The following is a 16,438-nucleotide window of genomic DNA, read 5'->3' on the forward strand; positions in this document are numbered from 1 at the left end:
CGCCTAGCAGAAAAATTTCGATAACAGAATAAACAAACCATCGAAAAGAATAGGGCTTTCACCCATTGATGCCCCGCATTATCGTATCTGTCGGTGGTGGCCACACTACTGAAATTCACAGGACCGTTTTGCATATTCAAAAGGCACTTTTGGAAGCTTTTGTCGACACAGCAGTGGTAATTGCAGATCTGGACAGCACGTTCAAAAGTGATGGTGAACGCAAGTATTCAGACCTGGACTACGATTTTGAGCAGATCTTGGAGCGCGTAAAGGGTGCGGACGTATTGCAGGAGTGGGAAGTAGTGTTGGTTGGCGGCCGTTACGCACTTTTTGACTCCCGAATCAACAAATTGGCCAATCTAAAGGTGTTTCTAGATAGCGACGGCGACAGTCGATTGATAGACCTTATTCAAAGACGCCAACTTCAACTGCAGGGTGCCGAAAAGCTTGCTGTGCTTATCCAGGAGTATCTGAGCGGTCTGCGCCCCGAAATGCACAAATATATAGAGCCCACCAGGGCTCACGCAGATCTCATCATTCCCAGCCACAGCGAGACCGTTGGAGCTGATATCCTGGTCGATAGCATTGTGAAAATCGTGGAGGAGAGCAAGGGTGGCGGTGTTGCGATGCACACACCAGCCCGTTTGTTTCCACAGCTCGATTTCCAGGCTGAGTCTCTCGATCTCGAGAAAGAACAGTACTACGAATTGAGCTAGGGTTAAAGATCCCTTTTCTACCTCTATTTACACCTTTTTTCAAGCTGTTTGCAAGGACTACTACCCCGTAGAGCCGCAGGATCTTTCTTAAAAACAGGCTCGGGGCCCTTTCTTCTCCGATGTCATTGACACCCGGAAAAAGCCTTGCAACGTTCGTCAACTAGGTTTCGGAACGTTATTGTGTATTTGTTTGTATCAAAACATATATATTCAAACTACACTTGTTTTGCATCTCACGAAGAGCACTGCTATGGGACTAAGCGGCGTCTACTCGGATGTTCATGGATGGTTTTTGTTTGTTGCAGTCAGAATATAGAACATCTACATGAATTATAATACTGGGTAGATTTACAAGTTTTAAACTTGAATTTAAACTTTGAGCTCAAGCATAACGTAGACCAAAGAATACCACGGATGTGGACCACTTTGAGGGGAGTAAGAGGCGTCAAAACGTTGCACACTCCAGTATACAATGGACTGGATTTGAAAGCACGACAAGATCTGCTTTTCCACATCAAATTACTGGAAAAAGTGATGACATCGTCTTCCTACGACAAATCGCTGTTGTACGCTGGAAAATACAAGAAAGTGCCACAATTGATCTCTGGGACAGATCCAGTTAGGATTGGGTATGTTTTAAAAGAGTTTGCGATATCTTTGCAGCAACAAGAGGCCGAAAACCCGGCTATCCAGAGAAACTCAACTGCCAAATTGGGCAAAATTGGTCTTCAATTGTTCACAGATTGCCATCAAGACAACGTCACAGTGTTGGGAATAACACTCACACGGGCCCTAGTCGAGCGGTACAATCAAGTTCCACTCAGGGACACATACGAAGGGTTGAGAAGTGCATTGGCCAAAGTTCAAGTTTTCTTGCAAAAAAGTCGTATTGTGTTGGAGAAACGATCTGAAATCGATGTGCTGGTCGAAAGATTATGCTCCCACAAACGGGATGCCTCAGTTATCCAAAGAGTGTTAGCGGCACTCGATTACAAGCTTGTATCCAATGATGTGGTGCGAGTTACCCGCGGAAGAAGAACTGAGGACGAACTAGAGATCTCAAACGGATGGAAATATCCGGGAGGTATTATAGACTCGAACGACCCTTATTTGAGATCGTTGCGCATACCGCAAAACAAGCTCGTGACGGTGAATACGTCAATGTTGGTGCTGGTTCATGACGGAGAGCTTCGAGACGCCAATAATGTGCTCCCAGCACTGCATTATGCCTCGAAACAGGGCAAATCCATCGTCTTGGTGGTCAACGGCGAGTGCAAGGGCGATGCCCTTGCCGCTATCACGATTCATAATAACAAGAATTCAAGGCAAAAGGTAGACTCGCAAGCCATCGTCTTGAAATACTCTCCTCGAGACCACAATGGGGTCAGTCTCCAGGAAAACATCGATTTCCTGTCGTTTTTGAGGCTGCCGCAAGGATTGGGAAGTGTATATTCGCCCAAGTTCAGCGAATACGTTCCTAGTTCGGCATCTGCATCACTGTTTTTCGGCTCGCTGGAGTCACTTAAAGCCACTACGGGTGAAGCATTTTTGTACAATCCAGGAACCGAGATACAAAACGATGCCTTGCGCACTACGATCACTTTGCATGTTGGTGGCCACAGCGAGCTTGAAATTGACCACAGAAGGTCCGAACTGGATCACATCATCAACAATATTATATGTCATGGTCTGGCACAGGGCTGGATTCCCTCTCATGGAACTGCTTTGGCAAAGGCTATCAGCCAGTTGGAAGACGTGACAAAACAGGATCCATTGTTCTTAGGCCACCAAGCGGTAATTGAGACTTTAACCATCCCGCTAGAAAATGCATTGCGCAACAAATACGGCATTCACAGGTTCGAGGCCGCTACATCAATCGCCCGGACCATTCAAGACCCCGAATTCGATACCGCATATCTCCCAGAAAGAGGTTCAGCATTGGAGAAAGGTATTCTAGAGCCCTGGAACGTTGCAGATCGCGCGTTAAGTGGTGTATCCGCTTTTCTCAAGCTCATCGCGAGCTGTGACGTTTTGGTGACCCGATATTTCGACAAACCCAGAAAGGACTAGTTTTTGAGGCATCCGTCAACTGAAGAAGAGGTATAGACTCAGATGATCCGGCAATGGAAACCGGGCTACCTCTACGTCCGTCCCAAAACACCTGTAAATAGCCGCCGAGATCACAACCACGTGCTGCGAGAATGACCACGTGACCACCACTTCTGTCTTTTTTTTTTTAAAGTCAAACTCTGTGCCGAGTCAAAATCCTCGGCATTTTGTCTTATCTTCTTATGACTCGGACTCGCGGAGTCACTTTCCGACGATGAGCCAAAAACGCCCGTTTGACGTGCCAAGTACTAACTTATAAAGGATGCGCATGGAGCTAGTTGAAGATACCGAGAAACTTGCACCAACTTTGATCCCATAGAAGCCCAATTCGAACCCCAACCAATTGGAGATAGTTAAGTTCGTGTTTTACTACCGAACAGCTTCTTTCATCCCTTCAAAGCTCGCTTTTACGATGATTTTCAAAAGATTCAATTCCGGCTCTGTTGCCGGCATTTTAAAGAAAACAGCGCTGTATGATCTACATGTCAAAGCTGGTGGTAGCATGGTTCCATATGCTGGCTATGCCATGCCAGTGAAATACTCGCAACAAACTCATATCGAATCTCACAATTGGACTCGTTCTCACGCCGGACTTTTCGATGTTTCCCACATGCTGCAGAGTACATTGAAAGGCACAGAATCTACACAATTTTTACACAAAATTACGCCAACGGATTTTGAAAACTTGCCCATCGGTCAGGGCACGCTTTCTGTCTTACTCAACGCCAAGGGCGGTGTTGTGGATGATACTTTAATCACGAAAGTGGGCGAAAACGAATTCTCGATTGTCACCAACGCAGGGTGCATTGACCAAGATGTGGCCTTTTTAAAGTCACAGATCGAAGGGTTTGACTGTCAGTGGGAGCCCGTTCGCGACAGAGCGCTTCTAGCGCTACAGGGTCCTCAGGCGAAAGACGTGCTGGGCGCGATTGTGGCCGGGGGTCCAGATTCACTCAAGGATCTGTTTTTCGGCCAGCGTAGACAGTACACAGTGGAATCTGGCGGCTTTGGAATGGATGTGGCTCGTTCTGGGTACACCGGCGAGGACGGCTTTGAAATCTCCGTCGCCAACGACAATGCTCTAAACCTGGCCACTCAGCTATTGTCCAACCCGGCAGTGCGGCCCATTGGGCTTGCCGCTAGAGACAGTTTGCGGCTGGAAGCCGGAATGTGTCTATATGGCCACGAACTGGACGAGACCATAACACCCGTGGAGGCGTCCCTCACGTGGCTGGTGTCGAAGAGTCGTAGAGATGGGACCTCGTGTGTGGGTCCTAAATTCAACGGTTACAGCCACATTATGGATCAAATTAACCACAAATCGGCCACCAAAGCTCGTGTTGGGTTCAGATACACGGGACGTGGACCTGCCGCACGCCAGGGTGCCGAACTCTTCTCTGCTGACGGCGACAAGGTTGTGGGCGTTGTTTCGTCCGGCAGTGCTTCTCCCTCCTTGGGAGGAATCAACATCGGACAGGCTTATGTGGACAAAGCCTATCGCAAGACTGGCACCGAACTGCAGGTGAGTGTGCGTGGCAAGAGGTTCCCCGTCAAAATCGCACGCATGCCCCTGGTGCCTAGTCACTTTTACCGGCCCGAGTGATTCATTCAAGGGTCCGCCTTTGTTCTGCATGGAATGGTTTCTCACATGCACCTATGTTTCTTTTTCAGGCACCAAGCTATAAGCCAGTTGGTTCATCGACAACGACAAGCTGGTCAAAATAAACCTTTACACCAGCCACCCAGCACTTTTTCCCCCGATAACTATAATACAGCCGGCCTAGCAGCCCCGTTATCAGAACGGCTCTTTACTTTCACAAGCGTTGTGGCTTTCACCGTACCGTACACCACGCTGATCAAAGTCGGTACATTATTACTGCATGCTGAAAAAATTTGATGTAAGGAAGGAGTCTCGAGGATATAAAAGGCACCGACATCATCGAGCATCACAAGAAGGATAAACTGTGGCACAGTGGGTAAGGATTATCATCGTTAAGCGTTGAAAGCCTTTTACCAAAGGTTGGATTTGCTGAGCTGAAGATAGTTAAATTCGATCGGGCTACAAAAAAGGCTTGTTGGTGTGAGATTTTGTAGTAACTTTGCACAACCAAAAGGAAGACAAGATGGATAAAGATGGGAAGTTTAGCACTAGCGTGGATTTCTCGCAAGTCTCAGAGGACAGAACGGAGGAAAATGGAACATCCAGGTTGAGAAAATGGACGTCGTCGTTCAAACGTCGGGAACCAGTAGTTATCGACGAGGACGTAAACTTGGAGCTGTGGGACGAGCAGAAACGTCGTAACTACGAGCTGGCTAACCAGCCATACCGCAAAAGTTTGGACCAGAGGCATTTGACGATGATTTCGATCGGGGGAACGCTGGGTACCGGGCTTTTCATCGGGCTGGGGTATTCGCTGGCGTCGGGCCCCGGATCGTTGCTGATCGGGTTTTTCATCGTGGGAACCATGATGTTTTGCGTGGTGCAAAGTGCGTCAGAGATGGCGTGCCAGTACCCTGTGTCCGGAAGTTTTGCTGCTCACACGTCCCGTTTCATGGAGCCCTCCTTGGGGTTCACCGTTTCTACCAACTACGCACTGGCTTGGCTCATATCTTTCCCCTCTGAATTGATCGGATGTGCCATCACGCTGCGCTACTGGAACACAAGCGTCAATCCGGCCGTTTGGATAGCCATTTTTTACTGCTTCATCATGGGCCTCAACTTGTTTGGCGTCCGTGGATACGGAGAGGCAGAGTTCTGGATGTCTCTGTTCAAAGTCATTGCGATTGTCATTTTCATTATCATTGGTATCGTGCTCGTCTGTGGCGGAGGTCCACAGTCTGATGGTTACATTGGAGCTCAATACTGGCATAACCCGGGTTCGTTTGCCAAACCGGTTTTCAAAGGTCTCTGCAACACTTTTGTATCTGCAGCTTTTTCGTTTGGTGGTGCTGAGCTGGTCGTTTTAACGGCTTCAGAATCTCGTAAAATCGAATCTGTCTCGCGCGCAGCAAAGGGCACGTTTTGGAGAATTGCTATCTTTTACATCACCACTGTAGTTGTCATTGGTTGTTTGGTTAAATACACCGACCCTCGTTTACTCGGCGGTAACAGCAGTGAGGATTTGAGCGCTTCCCCTTTTGTAATTGCTTTGAGCGGGCAGGGCTCGATGGGCGTCAAAGCGTCGCATTTCATGAACACTGTTATTCTGATAGCGGTGCTATCAGTTTGCAACTCGTGTGTTTACGCTGCCTCGAGAGTAATTCAAGCGTTGGGCGCGTCGGGTCAGATCCCAAGGTTCTGCGGTTACATTGATCAGAGTGGAAGACCGCTAGTTGGTATTGCTATTTGCGGTGTTTTTGGTTTGTTAGGGTTCCTGGTTGCTTCTGACAAGCAAGACGAAGTGTTCACATGGCTTTTTGCGTTGTGCTCTATCTCATCGTTTTTCACATGGTTCTGCATTTGCGCCTCTCAAGTTCGTTACAGATTAGCGTTGAGGGCACAGGGCAGATCCTCGGACGAGATTGCGCACAAGTCCATGCTGGGCATTTACGGTGGAATTTTGGGTGCGGTGCTAAATGTCTTACTAATCGCTGGCGAGATTTATGTTTCAGCATTTCCCTTGGGCGAGAAATCCAGTGCCGAGCAGTTTTTCCAATACTGTATGAGTATTCCCATCATGATAGTTGTCTACGTGGTGCACCGCTTGTTTTTCAACAGAAGTGCACGTTTGCTGACTCCGTTGAAGGAAATCGATTTGGACGTTGGCGCTAGGACCACCGATCTGGATATGCTGAAACAGGACGCGATTGATGCCAGGGCCAAAATCGCTGCCAAGCCGTTGTACTATAGAATTTATCGATTCTGGTGTTAAGATAGGTGGGTTTGTCCGTTGTCGCTTCTATAGACCATATTAATTTTTTAGCATATACGGAAATCTATTACTCGATAAGAGCAGCAACACAACGAAGGCTGCCGTAGCTTCTGTATGTATCCTTCAGGAGACCATTTACTGGATACACACAACATCACCAAGAAACGTCATTTTGAGAAGAAGTGATCTGCGTCTGAGGGAAAAGTGATCTACGAAGTCCTGCGATACCAGCCACGCATACCATCACCAGCACCTTTCACACAATAAACTCTACCATTCTATCTAATTCCCTCAACAATATCACTTCCTCAGATCACAAGTCCAGTTCTTGGCAAAACTCTTCATCGGTGACTGTCATGACACATTAATCAGAGACCTGCCAAAAAAGACCGGTCTTCACACTCTCACTGGAGCCGAATGCAGTTGTCGAATTAACTCACAGATATTTGAATAATTTCCACGTATATATAGAGGGTCTGGGCTCTATATAAACTGTATTGTTCTCGATTTCTGTTCACCATTGTTGACCGATATTAAATGACTCTTTTAAGCCATTATTATCATCTGGCAGATAACCACTATCTATCTCATCGACCCAAAAACGCATAAAAAATAGGCCAACAAAGACATTTTAAGCAACTTCTAAGGCTATTATACAGCACGTTAGAGGCTATTCAGATCCTTTTTTTTTGAGTTGCTCGAGCCATGGAAAATGAATCGTGCTTCAACAATTGAAAACGGAGGAAACGACGATATACCGTCACTGCAGACATATCCTTCAATTCAGTCGATTCAGTTATTGGAAAATGGCCAAAAAAACGATCAGGAGTCTGGGGGCGATGTCAAAAATCTATCTAAACATTCAAGTCTGCGAGCCAGGGACTTGATGGTGGTCCGAAATGAAAGACGTGGGATTCTAGCCAATTTGGCTTTGGTGCCGGAATACAAAGATGCTCGCGAGTATCCGTTGAAACTGAAAAGATTCATCGTTTTGCTAGTGGCATTTGCCACTATGATGGGTCCAATGGGTACAAGTATCATTTATCCTGCAATCAATAGTATTTCTAGCGATTTCAAGACCACCACAATCATGGTCAACGTCTCTGTGGGAATTTATTTATTGAGTTTGGGTATCCTGCCCATTTGGTGGTCGTCGCTATCAGAGCTTCGCGGTCGTCGAACCGTATACGTCTTGAGCTTCTCGTTATTGTTTGCATTTTGCATCGGGGCCGCTTTATCTCCCAATATACGCGCGTTCATTGTATTCCGCATGCTTTGTGGTGCTTCTTCAGCCAGTGTGCAGAGTGTGGGCGCAGGAACCGTGGCAGATCTTTTCAAGCCCGAAGAAAGGGGCAAGTATCTTGGATATTACTATTTGGGCGCGTTGAGCGCGCCTTTGATCGCTCCGATTATCGGATCTTTGCTCGTAAGTCGATGGAATTGGAGATCCACTCAATGGTTCTTGGTGATTCTGGCTGGTGCCACGGTCTTTTTGCTGACGTTACTTCTTCCGGAAACGTTGAGACTGCAAGATAGTAAAAGCGCGATAGCGTTGATTCTGGCAGAAAGACGGCGTGGTCGCAAAATCGATCCCGAAAATGCTTCCAGTGACAATTCCGAGAAAGCCAACGAGAAAACCACGATTTCTGATGCTGAGGCAGAAGTGGGACTCGCAGAAGTAAACAGGGAAGAGGAAGAAAACGAGATTTCTCGAATAATTACTCAAACGAGCGAAGTGGGCCATTATCCATCTCATGAAGATGGTCCTCATGGGGATGTCATGGCACCTCAGATAACGAAGCTTAACACAAGAGATCGGAGACTGGAGCATCGTTTACGGGAAGGAGAGCTCAAAAAGTGGAAAACCAACGTTGAGGATGAGTTGGAGAGATTGGAAACAGAACGCAACAAGGCCGGTTTGGAAGAGTCTGAAGGGATAAGGTCGCAGTCTCGCAAACGTGCTTGGATGAGTGCGCTTTATGTGTACTTGGTGAAGCCACTGAAATCACTACATTTCCTTAGATTTCCGCCGGTTATGTTGGCGATCACATTTTCAGCCATCTCGTTTGCCATCTTGTACTTCGTGAACATGACCATTGAGTACTGCTATTCACGCCCTCCCTACAATTTCAAGCCCTTGTACGTGGGTCTTCTGTACATTCCAAACTCCGTGACTTACATTATTGCATCTATTTATGGTGGTCGTTGGGTAGACAATCTGCTAAACCGTTACAAACAGAAGCACGGCTTTTTGGCCCCAGAAGCGCGTATTTCATGGAATGTAGTGACAGCTGCGGTGTCATTTCCGATCTCCCTTCTCATTTTTGGATGGTGTTTGGACAAAAAACAGCATTGGGTCACCCCGTTAGTGGGAACTGCACTTTTCGGCTTCGCATCCATGATGACTATTGGTGCTACAGTCTCTTACCTTGTGGATTCCTTGCCGGGAAAGGGAGCCACCGGCGTTGCTCTGAACAATCTCATTCGACAAATGTTTGCAGCTACGGCTGTTTTTGTCACAGAGCCCATGCTCAAAGGCATGGGAGTCGGATGGGCCTTCACAATGCTGGCTTTCATTGTGATTGCTGCAAGTTCGGTGTTGGTTATTCTGAAGATCAAAGGTGACTACTGGCGGGAGAATTTCGATTTACAAGAATTGTACGACAAACTGGAATAAACTCGAGCAAAATTAATCAGAGAATCTAGTACTAGTGGTATGGACCATTCAGGGCAATTTTTGGCAGCATCGGATTGATGAGAACTAGTTTTGACTTGCGCAAAAATCGAACCATGTTCAGGAATTAGGTCGCCAGTCTGACTGGGAACCTAGCACAAAAGGGTATCAAATGTATCCTTACGATCATTAGATGACTATGGATTAACTAAAAAGCATTATATCGCTGTTCTTGAGATCCAAATCACCATATTTTCCCAAATTGTAACTACAAAACTCATTTTTTTGAGTTTTTTCCATTTCAAGGTCTCGTCTCGCACATTGAAGGGTCTCATTGAAACCGCAAAGTTCGTCTTAACACGAAAGACACTTTGTGACGCCTCAAAACCAAAATCTCTGAAATTTTGTCTCGAATGCCAAGATTTCATCAAACTGAAATAAGCATTACATATTACTCAACTCTATTGAACTTTACTTAACTATTACTTGAAAGATCAAAAAGTATCGATATCTACTTTGAATCTTGCTGCTAGTCCGATCAAAACCGCCAAGACCATGACGGTGAGGGTTGTAGCCCAAAGAGCGCTCAAAATTGTCATAACTCTGGCATCCATTGTGATATTTATTCAGGGGGCATTGGCCATCGTGGTACACCAGTTGGTGGCGAACTTGCTACTTTCTAGTGATCCGATTCGTCGACAGAAACATCTGGACTACACGAAGAAGAAGTTTATTTTACTATTGGTAACAATCTTGACAATTGTGGCCCCTTCGAGCGTGAGAATAACGACCGATGGTCGTACTATGCCCAAAAACCTGTTTTCCAATGACATACACACCGGAGGCCTATTGTCAAACTTGAGAAGAAAATCACTTTTGATTGCAAACCACCAGATCTACACCGATTGGGTCTTTTTGTGGTGGTTGACCTACACCGGTGGACTTGCAGGAAATGTGTTCATAATGCTCAAGCAATCGCTTGCACGCATTCCTATACTGGGTTACGGAATGGAAAACTACAAGTTCATCTTCATGAACCGTAAATGGAGCAAGGACAAGATCAACCTGGCTAATCGATTGAGCAATATGGATCACAACGCAAGGGGCGTGGGCGATTTGGCTGGGAAACACTTTTCCGCCAAGACTGAAGAGGGTCTGGAGGTTTGGACTGACCAAGATCCCCATTATGTCGACAGAAGCCAAAAAAGCTGGCCTTACTCGTTGATCATCTTTCCGGAGGGCACAAATCTGAGTCAGAATACTCGTAACAAGAGTGAGATTTTTGCAGCTAAGGCCAATCTCGAAAATTTCCGAAACTTGGTAATTCCTAGAAGCACAGGACTCAGGTTTGCATTGCAGGAACTCAGGAACAGCTGTGAAGTGGTTTACGATGCCACTATTGGTTATTCCGGCGTAAAGCAGAATGAATACGGTCAGGATATTTACCAATTAGGTAACATCTTTTTGAAAGGCCAAGCACCGGAGCTGGTGGATATACACCTCAGAGCCTTCGAACTCGATGAGATACCCATAGATGACGAAAGTAAGTTTTCAGAGTGGTTACTGAAGGTTTGGAGGGAGAAGGACGAACTTCTGGATTATTACTACGAACACAAGAATTTTGATCGCGGTCCGGGGGAAACTAGCCAAGTCGTTACTGGAACCTGTAAAGTTCAGCGCTTAGAAATGATACAAATGCTGGCGCTTCCATGTTTGACTGCTTTAACTATAGGAGTTTTGATATGGAAGAAATATGCTTGAAAGAGATGCTAACTGTATGACTAGAGAGAAGCGCTTGGAAAGTCGCTAACGTGCTAATGGTGACCAATAATATACCACGCTGATACTGCGAGCAGGTCTTGCAATTGGGATTTTTCTTATTTTTGAGTCATAACTTGACGGCACCCGAGTTGATTTCGATCCAGTCGGCGTTCGTGAGCGGTTTGTACTCGTTTGAATTGCTGAGCCAATACAATATCTCATCGCCGCCAGCACCATGAGGTAAAACTTGGTTTTTGTAGCTTTTCTTCTTGATCTTATGATTATCGGTATGCTCAATTTCGTCGACGAACTTGACAAAAACGGGTAGCGCGTACTTGGGAAGACTTTTCTTTAGATTTGATAGCATTGCATTCAAGAACTTCATGTCACCACGCAAATTTCGAGCTTGTGGTGCTAGTTGTAGAACTGCAAATCCAGCTCTGCCTTCGTGGTCGGGTACCTTTACACCAACAACGACGACTGCAGCGACCTGTAAGCTAGCAAAGGCCATGATCTGGTCCTCAACTTCCGTAGCAGATACGTTTTCGGATTTCCATCTGAAAGTGTCACCCATTCTATCTACGAAATACCACAGCCCGTTTTCGTCGGATCTTAGAAGATCACCGGAGCGATACCAAGCATCACCTTTTTTGAAAACGTCGCGTAACACCTTTGATCTAGTGGCCTTTTCGTTTCCGAGATAGCCTTGAAAGGTAGCCTCTGGTTTCTTGGGCATGAATATTTTCATTAACATTTCACCAGGCTCACCTACTGGTGCTACCGTGCAAAGGCCTTTATGATTTCTGTAAACCGTGCTTTCATCTTCGGGATCGACGCGAACTATGGTCTGTTGAACTGAAAGAATCTTGTTAATAATGGTTCCATAACTTCTGCACGCCCCAACGCCAAAATCTCCTTTTTGGAACGTTGTGGTGGCGAACGGCGCCTCTGTTGAAGCATAGAATTCTCCGATAACCTCGATATTGAATCTATTCCTAAATTCTTGCCAAATGTCTGCTCTCAAGCCATTACCGTAGGCAACCTTCACACAATGCTTTGATTCATACTCTGAAATGGGCGTGTGCAGCAAGTAACGACAGATCTCACCAACGTATTGGATATGCGTAGACTTGGTCAGGTATGCTTGCTTCCAAAAGGAGCTCGCTGAAAACTTATTCGAGACGGCTACGCACCCGCCTTGCGAAAACACAGCACACACCCCGAGAAGGGCTGCAGTGGAATGATACAGTGGCATCGCTGTGAAAACGACAGAGTCTTTCTTGATTCTCATGATGTAGCCGAATAAGGAGCAGCCAATGACGGCTTTTCTCCACGACATAATAGCTGACTTGGGTAATCCTGTAGTGCCAGACGTGTAAATCAAGCATGCGGGCTGGAAATCGGTGCCAAATGACGGAGAGCGCTTTTCCATAGCTTGCAAAAATTGAGGAGAGTTTACATCCATGATAGTGGTGTAAACTTCTTCATCAGAGAGATAGTATAATTTGACGTGTGGCAATTCACTGCGTATGGCATCCTCGGTTTCTTTTATGCCATCAGCAACTTGCAAGTCCACAAAGACTGCTCTTACATCTGCTATCTTTATGGAATGTAGAAGAGGAGCACCTACCGAGTTGTAATTCAAAAACGACGGAACTGCACCAATATTCCACAGCGCAAACCACATGAAGATGAACATCGGCTTATTAGCGTAGTCCAAGGCGACTGTATGATTTTCTCTCACGCCATACTTGTGGTATAAAAGGTATGAGAGCCGAAGGACAATTTCGTATGTATCCCGATAGGTATAGCATTCCATTTGGAATTCACCTTTCTCACGGAGCGGCCTTGGATAAGAAATACAGGGTAGATTGCCATTTCTTTCGACGTTATTCATGAAGGTGTACCAGAATTGGAATTTACCTCGGTATACGCTCCATATGTAGCGGGGAACTGCAGTCAGAAAATATGTTGCAATATACCAGTCGTCGCCTATTCTGTACCGTTTATCCAGATTTCTGAACCAGGAGCCGATTGGGACCGTCAACACTCGTATCAACCATACTATGGGAAGAATAATGGTTCGAACAAGGAGTTTTAATGTCCGGAGCACCACAAAACCAAACTGAGCTGTCATTGCAAAGCCTTAGAAAACTTTGATGCCTTATAACAATGCTGCTATTGATGTTTGGAGCTGATATGCCAAAGGTAGGGCACCCTTTTCAAGTAGCTTTAAGTTCTTACGACGGTAAAAGCTCAAGAAGTTTCTCTGTAACATGAATTTTCCATATATAGGGACGCCTTGTACGATTTTTTAACCAGAAAGACATCTGCCCAGTCAAAGAAGCCAGAAGCTAGCCCATTCGAGATCTCAATGTTTGCTGTTCAGCGTAGAGTGATCACTCGGGTACTTTGGGTCGAAAGAATCGTTTCTAGCTCGTATTTTGTCGATCTCTTTTCCTAAAGCTCTTCTATCTCTGAAATACAGGGCCCAAAGAATCAGACAATTGACAATGAAGAAGGAAAATGCGGCCCAGGCCATGGTGCTTGCCTTTGTTCCCACTTTTACTTTGAGAATGCCCATGGATGCGTGAGGAACGTAGTTTTTGGCGGCGCGGATTGCAACATCGGTCCACATAGCACCAAGTCCCCACAATAATGTTAAAAGTGGGCTCAGAAATAACAAGAAGGAGTTGATATACGATTTACCTGGCAGTTTGGGTACTGTTGCACACAATGTGGCACAAAACATCACCAAGGCAAGTACTATAACTGCCATCAGAACATAAGGATGAATAACCTTGACGGAATTGTCCTGGGCAAGTTGCAAGATGTTGAGCTCCATAGTATCAGTGGAGTTTGCCGTATTCTTGGTATCTGAAGTGCGGATGTTGAAAACCTTCACGCCCAGGTCCTGATACAGAGTTTGGTTGGAGACGGATTTCCGGTTATAGCACAAGGTGGACTCGCTGGAGTAAGCCTTAGGCAGGTCAACAACGCAAATTCCCATGTAACCAGCACAGACCTGGATTTTTTGAAGACCGGTAGTGGTATTCTGAGCGTCAAACGAGGTGGAAATGATGTTGTACAGCGGCGATTTTGACGAAAACTGGAAACTTGTCAGATACGTCGATGCTTGGGAGGCGCTGTTGTTCCCTACCAGCAAGAAGATAAGCATTAGGATAGCGATGAGATCGCACACCATTGCAAAAAATCTGGGCATTTTTTTGGCGAAAAACCATGCAATTGTGAGAGGAAGCATTTTTCTGATGATGTTTGGTATATTTCCAGTTAACCTGACCATACTGCCGGGGTACTTGTTGGTGAGGAGCTACTGATATTTATATACTGGTGGGTCACAATAATATGAGTGTTGGATATTCTGGACTGCTAGTTTCAAGTTTGATACAAGCTTGAAACGTTGTCTGCAAAGGTTCCAATACGACAACAAGGTTTCAAGATGATTCATAGATGGCGAAGTCATTGGCAGACGATACAGAAGCGTTACCGATTGTCTTGAAACAACTGTTAGGTACGATATGTGCACCAGACCTGTTCTGGACGCTAAAGGTTGGAAACATTGACTTGATACACAATTTTGGGCTTTGAAGCAAGCCCAGTAGGGGATTATTCAGATAGGCTGGTGTAACTGGAACTTCGTTCCAAGCCAGTGTGAGATACAAATAAAGTTGGAGAAAGTTTGGGCTAGTTCGGGTACCAAGAGCGGTGTTCTTAACCTCCTGGAAAGATCAACTTCTTTCACTTGCTACACAGTGCATTTGTTTTATGATTGTGTACATAACGTTCCACCGACAGAGCTGCTCACAGACCTAAGAAAGTCTATTTCCGTGACGTCTCACACTGTCAAGTAACTTTGAGAACATTTCACCTCGGAAATGTCCCAAATTGTTGTCCCCGTCTACTACGTGGTGCTTGACGATCGGAACATCCATCCTCAAGATCCTCAGACTTTGCTCTGGAATATATTCGAGTCTCGTATGTAATAGTTTTAAATGTCATTCGTTAAAGAGCGTCCCCTGTGTGCAACTTTATCAACCCAAAGAGGAAGCACCAGTGATAATGTCAACCAATTCGTTAGTGATAACGGCTTGTCTGGTTCTGTTGTACAGAATGGAGTACTTGTTGATCATGTCACCAGCGTTCTTGGAAGCGTTGTCCATGGCGTTTCTTCTGGCAGAAATCTCGGCAGCGTAACCATCAGCCATTGCTGTGAGGATTTGGTTGGCAAAAGTAAATTCGTATAGGTCTTGAGAAACTTTGTTGTCAGCATCAATCTCGAATTTGGCAAACGAAGGCGATTGTTCGATGGCTTCAACGTTGTAAACTGGTTTGACTGTGGGCTCAAACGATATCGACGAAGTTGGCTTGTTGTACACAACGTGGATCTTGGAGTAGCCGTCACCGAGCTTTAGGATCTCGTTGGCAATAAGAGCCGATTCTTCGAAAGTTGGAGCTTCTTTTCCCACACCGTTGAAGGCCAGTTTGATACGATCTCCATGAGTTCTTAGTAGTTGAGCCTTGACTTTGTCACCAACACACACAATGTCCGTCGAGGGTGACTTGGCCACTTCCTTACGCACAGCTTTGGCCAATTGCGAGTGAATCGATCCACAGAGTCCCTTGTCAGAGGTGACAGCCACGATAAGTTCGCGTGGAGTTTCAGATTGCAAATCCTTGGTTTCAGCATTCTTATAAAATGCATCTTCTGCGACCGAATATTCTCTAGCAGTGGCCTTGGCCTTTTCAGCCTTGGACAAACGGGTCGAGGCCACAATCTTCATGGTCTTGGTGATCTTCTCAATGTTTTTGATCGACTTCAAACGCATTTCGATTTCACGTAATGTGGCATAATTTCTAGCGGATGCTTGCATGCCAGACATACGGGCTCCCATAGCACCGGTTCTCACAAACATTTTCAATCAACTGGCGTGTGCGTTGGGCAGTAAGTGGGGGGAGAACAAACAAGAGGTTAGCTGGCTTGAAAGGCTGCCTGTAAGCTGGAGTTTGATGGACAGTTTGGTGATGTTCTTGGTAGGTTTCGAGATATTTTTCACTTTCTCGCTATAGTAAATTGAGGCCCTGGACGTGCGGGTAATGGAAAGAATACTGCGATGTGATTGGCTGGGAGCGAGAAGTCGACAAGAATGAGAGGCGAGAGCGTGTAGTGAGATTTCGGAGGTTGCTTAGGTCGTCTTGAGAGCTTACGGCTGGTATTTTGAAGAGTTTGGGGGAAGGTTTTTTGTTATTCGAGATGTATCACGTTGCACGGATGTGTCATTCAAAAA

At 45.8% G+C, this 16,438-nt stretch overlaps 9 protein-coding genes across 9 annotated transcripts; 6 read left to right on the forward strand and 3 right to left on the reverse strand.

The window, feature by feature from the left end:
• Positions 1-68: 68 nt before the first annotated feature.
• On the forward strand, positions 69-716 carry DAS2 (LALA0S02e09054g1_1; the record flags this gene model as incomplete). Its single annotated transcript, XM_022773967.1, has 1 exon — positions 69-716. The coding sequence occupies one exon, from the start codon at positions 69-71 to the stop codon at positions 714-716; it is 648 nt and encodes a 215-aa protein (XP_022627439.1).
• A 414-nt stretch (positions 717-1,130) lies between these two features.
• On the forward strand, positions 1,131-2,786 carry TCM62 (LALA0S02e09076g1_1; the record flags this gene model as incomplete). Its single annotated transcript, XM_022773968.1, has 1 exon — positions 1,131-2,786. The coding sequence occupies one exon, from the start codon at positions 1,131-1,133 to the stop codon at positions 2,784-2,786; it is 1,656 nt and encodes a 551-aa protein (XP_022627440.1).
• Positions 2,787-3,237: 451 nt separating this feature from the next.
• Positions 3,238-4,428, forward strand: GCV1 (LALA0S02e09098g1_1; the record flags this gene model as incomplete). The annotated part of the gene is made up of 1 exon (XM_022773969.1): positions 3,238-4,428. One exon carries the CDS (start codon positions 3,238-3,240, stop codon positions 4,426-4,428), a length of 1,191 nt encoding a protein of 396 aa, XP_022627441.1.
• Positions 4,429-4,948: 520 nt separating this feature from the next.
• Positions 4,949-6,697, forward strand: LALA0_S02e09120g (LALA0S02e09120g1_1; the record flags this gene model as incomplete). Its single annotated transcript, XM_022773970.1, has 1 exon — positions 4,949-6,697. The coding sequence occupies one exon, from the start codon at positions 4,949-4,951 to the stop codon at positions 6,695-6,697; it is 1,749 nt and encodes a 582-aa protein (XP_022627442.1).
• Positions 6,698-7,409: 712 nt separating this feature from the next.
• On the forward strand, positions 7,410-9,374 carry QDR3 (LALA0S02e09142g1_1; the record flags this gene model as incomplete). The annotated part of the gene is made up of 1 exon (XM_022773971.1): positions 7,410-9,374. The coding sequence occupies one exon, from the start codon at positions 7,410-7,412 to the stop codon at positions 9,372-9,374; it is 1,965 nt and encodes a 654-aa protein (XP_022627443.1).
• A 552-nt stretch (positions 9,375-9,926) lies between these two features.
• Positions 9,927-11,132, forward strand: LALA0_S02e09164g (LALA0S02e09164g1_1; the record flags this gene model as incomplete). The annotated part of the gene is made up of 1 exon (XM_022773972.1): positions 9,927-11,132. One exon carries the CDS (start codon positions 9,927-9,929, stop codon positions 11,130-11,132), a length of 1,206 nt encoding a protein of 401 aa, XP_022627444.1.
• Positions 11,133-11,259: 127 nt separating this feature from the next.
• Positions 11,260-13,269, reverse strand: FAT1 (LALA0S02e09186g1_1; the record flags this gene model as incomplete). The annotated part of the gene is made up of 1 exon (XM_022773973.1): positions 11,260-13,269. The coding sequence occupies one exon, from the start codon at positions 13,267-13,269 to the stop codon at positions 11,260-11,262; it is 2,010 nt and encodes a 669-aa protein (XP_022627445.1).
• Positions 13,270-13,503: 234 nt separating this feature from the next.
• FIG1 (LALA0S02e09208g1_1) lies at positions 13,504-14,394 on the reverse strand (the record flags this gene model as incomplete). The annotated part of the gene is made up of 1 exon (XM_022773974.1): positions 13,504-14,394. The coding sequence occupies one exon, from the start codon at positions 14,392-14,394 to the stop codon at positions 13,504-13,506; it is 891 nt and encodes a 296-aa protein (XP_022627446.1).
• A 790-nt stretch (positions 14,395-15,184) lies between these two features.
• On the reverse strand, positions 15,185-16,066 carry ATP3 (LALA0S02e09230g1_1; the record flags this gene model as incomplete). The annotated part of the gene is made up of 1 exon (XM_022773975.1): positions 15,185-16,066. One exon carries the CDS (start codon positions 16,064-16,066, stop codon positions 15,185-15,187), a length of 882 nt encoding a protein of 293 aa, XP_022627447.1.
• Positions 16,067-16,438: the final 372 nt, after the last annotated feature.

The sequence above is a fragment of the Lachancea lanzarotensis genome, scaffold LALA0S02 (assembly GCF_000938715.1).
Source record: "Lachancea lanzarotensis genome assembly LALA0, scaffold LALA0S02, whole genome shotgun sequence".
NCBI lineage: Eukaryota > Fungi > Ascomycota > Saccharomycetes > Saccharomycetales > Saccharomycetaceae > Lachancea > Lachancea lanzarotensis.